Raw genomic sequence first — 4550 nt, 5'->3', positions numbered from 1 at the left:
GTTATGCTGAATTTATTCAATTATTTATTTGCTCGGCAAATCCCAAATGGCCAGCGCCACAAATACACACACACATTCGCATAAAAATCAAATGAAACAAATCGACACTTAATTAGATTTGAGTGGTGTTTAATGCAATATTTTTTGATGCTGATAAAAACAACACGCGCACACATACATACACATGCAACGAAATGAACAATTCAGCAAGCAATTTCACAGCCACACACCAACACACGCATACGAATACAAGTGCGTCTATTATTGTTCGAGCTAAGCGCACGTTAAGTCCATTATTCCACTATTATTGTAATGGAATTTTATTGCAAATATAGTTTGCGGTTTAATGGAAAAAAAATTTATAAATTTAAATAAAGTTTAGCAATTAACGCTTAAAAGTAGATCTTTTTTGCAAATGATGAGTGCTAAGTAAATAAATATGCGTTTTTGTGAGAACTGGAAAGGGATAGAAATGAAAGCTTAGCAAAAACATAAAAAATATGGAAATTTGTTGTTGTTCTAACTATATTGTATTTTTGTATCCACAACGGAAAGACTCTAGATAGTTTCGAAGCACGACAATTTGATGCTCACTGCACAACTAAGAGGATGCCATGACCTAATGTAATGCGTGATTTATAGAGTTAGGTCTTTGTTCGTCAAAAGAGGACTTTATTTCTCAATTACCTACTCAGTGCTAAGTAGCACCTGTTGGCACGAGTTATTCTGCGTTGGATTTCGTGGCTGAAGATGTCTAGTCGTATATAGTTATGCTGCTGGGGAAACAGTTAAAGTTTTTGGTACTCTTGCATTCTCGCCACACCCTGAACACGTGAGTAACCTTAGTGTAAGATGTTCACCAGAGGTGCGACTGTGAACGGACGCCGGTCTTAAAATAAGCGGCTCGCTATTTAAATGTGTATAAAGCTTTATACTACGACCCGTCACGTAGAAACCACTCCCAATGAAAAGGAAACAACACATCCTTACGTCAGAACTTTCCAACTAAGTACATATATTCGCAAAACTGGCGAGTGAGTATCGAGATGTGTGACCTGACTTTGTCCTGATAAAACGTGATTTCATTCTAGTTGGATTCTCTAAAATGGGCCAAATTTGACCACTTCTAGTTGATAGTACTCGTACAAGTCCAATTGTTGGTAGTACAGGGGTCAAGCTAAGAGTCCCAATCCCACCAAATACATAACAAACAAATTTTTGTTGAATGTTTAGTTCTGGGGCAATCGTAGTAGTACTTACAGAGTCTTCGGAACCAAATAATTACATTACTTAATTAAGATTCGTATTTTCGACAATTGATCTTCCAGAGCGCAGTCCATCGTTGAAATCAAAACTTTCGAAACCAAAATGCTGCATGATTGGCTGTTAGAGTTTCGGTACCATACACATTATTATACTTTTCAACCGCCAAGCTTGCGTTTCCGTCTATACCGAAGAGAACTGATAAAATTTGGCTTAATTTCTCTTGTTTTTATAAACTTTTAAACCGTTTTTATTAGATTAGTTAAGGCTGATTAATTAAGACTGATCAAGAGAGCTCGCACGTGGACTGCTATAATATATGTATTCCTCTCTGAAGCCATAGAAAAAAAGAACTCTTGCGTTCGAACATATGAATTAGCAAAGCGCTTAGTGGCCAGTAGAGATTTTCTCAGGCTTTTAATTTCCACTCCCGCCAGTTGGTGGGATGTCTGATGATATGCGCTAACAAGCTTTTAAGCCTTGACCTCCCAAACACGAGACAGTCAAGAAGGACGTGTTGACTTGTTTCCATTTCATCTTATTTCATACAGCTTCAGCAGATAGCATCTGGCAATGTCCGGTTGAAACCCCCACAATTAAAAAGAGGGTACCCTTACTGAGGGCATAGAGTACACTAGATAGCAGTTCTAGGGTAACTTTCTTTGATTTCTCATCAGCTTTACAACTGCTTTACAGAGAAGGAGCTGCCAAAGTATGTGAGAATTCCGAGTATTCAGAGACGTGTTCTTTTAGAAACCAAAACTAACTGAGTCTGTTAGCAACTTTCGCAGCCATACACCTTCTAACTATGTCTATGGGCATCATGCGTAAAATGACGTTAAGTGCCATGGTTTGAGTGGATTTTAGTGCGCCACCCGTTGAACGGGCTCGCGTTTCTTTGCATGATTAGTATTTTCAGAGCCCTCCACCACATAAAGAATTTATAGAGCATAATGGACTTGACTATAGTGTGATAGAGGACCAGGGGATCATTTTATGTTTATTAAGCAAAGTATATTCCGGATAAATTGTGTAAATAATTATTCCTCCGTCATTTTTACATGGAGAAAGGTGGCGAAAGCAGCTTCTTAAAGAGAGGTAGCAACATTTTTCAATTTGGGGAGACTATTTTAACTCCACATCACAATAATAAAATATGTTTGGTTCTAACAATGAACAAAATAAACTTAAATTTTTTTGTAAAACATCGAAATAAAAAAAAGCCAATAAAATGGGGAATAATGAGACAAACTATTTTACTTTAACTAGTTGCTATTAGAAATATAACGGAAATGGGAGTTTGTCGAAAAATATATTCTTCACACAAGTCATCTACCTCCATCTATCATCTTTTATATACCTATATATGTATGTATATAAATATATTTATATTGCTCGTTATAATTTTAGATAATTTTTAAAGATTCTTATAATTTTAGTATCACATACAAACGTTAAACGAATAAATCAATTTATTTCATTTAAATGCTCCATTACCTATCTGTACAATTAAATTTCAACAAAAAATAGCTAATTGTATTTCGATTATCCGTTTAACGATGAAAAATAACAAATTATATCAAATTGCTTTTCTATGCTATTAAATGACACTAATGTCAGAAATAATTGATTGGGGAATTAAATATTAATTGTTTACGGTGAAAAGTTCAATTGACATTTTTCAGCTCATATGTAATGGAATTATGTTTTGGTGTTTTTGGTGGCTTTTACTAAACTGAGCGCAATTAAAGGTCAACTAGAAAATATTAAATTTACGAATTTACGATGACGATACCGATACCGATAACAATAACGATGACGATATCGAAAATGATGACGATGCCGATAACGATGACGATATCGAAAATGATGACGATGACGATGACGATGACGATACCGATAACAATAACGATTACGATATCGGAAACGATGACGATGACTTGACGATGACGATGACGATGACGACGACAATAATGATGTCGGTGATAATGACGATAACGAAGCCGATGATGATATCGAAAACGATGACGATGCCAATGCCGATAACTATGGCAATGAGAATAAAGATGATAATAACGAAAGCGGTAACGTTAACGATGTAGATGACGATGCCAATAACGGTAGCGATCACGATCACGATGAAAATGCCGACAACGATAACGATGACGATGAAACGATAACGATGCCGGTGCCGATGATGATTCCGATGACCATGGCGGTGCGGATTACTGAGACGATGTCGATGCCGATACCGACAACAATGGCGATAACGACGTCAATTGAAACGGAATGGCGAAACGCCAGCGCTTGACGAAATCTGAGTAAGGAAGTCCCACAAGGTGAAGTAAAAAAACTTGGGAATCGTGGCTGTCGAGTGATTGCCTGTATAGACGATGTAGCAATTATGGTCAAAAGAAAGTTCCTGAGTATCGTGTATGAGTTCACGAAGAGGCATCTTAACGGCGAAACAAATCAAAAGTGAAGCCGAGATAGTTTCATTAACTGAAAGATATAAGCTCCCGATGGCACCCCTGCCTCAAATATTTAGAGCTCATCCTGAAGAGAAAGCCTTCATAGAAGCCGAATATCAAAGAGAGAGCAAAAAAGCATCGATTAACATATACTGTTGTAGAGGAGCCTTTGGCCTTTGACTTTAGGATATAAAGAAGTACCGAGTTGTCGGTGGGAAGAAGTCATTAGAGAATACGGTCTAAAACCACGATCGGTACAATAGCAATGGATCGGTGATTCCAACTACTCTTGTGTTCTAGTAATAGATAGCTGGGCCTCGCGAAATCTTGGCCAGGGATGGATCACCAACGATGCATGCGCTGTCACAAAAGAATTTTGGCACAAGATCGATCACAGGAAACCTAGTGATCTCTTTGCCCACAGTAAGGCTGGCCTCTCCCTAGTTTTGGGGCTTTTAACAGGCAATTTCAATATCGGTGTCCATACTGTAAGATTGGGACGCCATTTGCAGAAGCTGAATGGAAGAAGATGAAACTTCTTTTTGACTGTCCTGCATTTGGGAGCTCAAGACTTAAACATTTGGGAACGCATACCTTCAATTTAAGGCAAAATTATTAAAAGGGAATATGTTAAGAGTTCATCTAAGGAGAGATTTTCTTAGAGGAGTATGAAATAATATGGCATATAGCAGTCGTACAAACTGATTGTTTGGATTAAAATGCTTGTATGGAAAATTTTTTTTTGTGAAGAGTATTGTAGCTCCTGTGCCGCCAAGGTAATTTTTTTTTTTATTTTATTTTATTTTTAATTTTTTT

At 37.1% G+C, this 4550-nt stretch overlaps 1 protein-coding gene across 1 annotated transcript; it reads left to right on the top strand.

Moving 5' to 3' along the window:
- Positions 1 to 2071: 2071 nt before the first annotated feature.
- LOC108978770 (clumping factor B-like) lies at positions 2072 to 3574 on the top strand. The gene is made up of 3 exons (XM_018949215.1): positions 2072 to 2113; positions 3024 to 3245; positions 3323 to 3574. Exons 1-3 carry the CDS (start codon positions 2072 to 2074, stop codon positions 3572 to 3574), a joined length of 516 nt encoding a protein of 171 aa, XP_018804760.1.
- Positions 3575 to 4550: the final 976 nt, after the last annotated feature.

The sequence above is a fragment of the Bactrocera latifrons genome, unplaced genomic scaffold (assembly GCF_001853355.1).
Source record: "Bactrocera latifrons isolate USDA-ARS-PBARC rearing strain unplaced genomic scaffold, ASM185335v1 scaffold_127, whole genome shotgun sequence".
NCBI lineage: Eukaryota > Metazoa > Arthropoda > Insecta > Diptera > Tephritidae > Bactrocera > Bactrocera latifrons.
The sequence above is the reverse complement of the archived record's forward strand: the minus strand, read 5'-3'. Positions and strand labels throughout refer to the sequence as shown.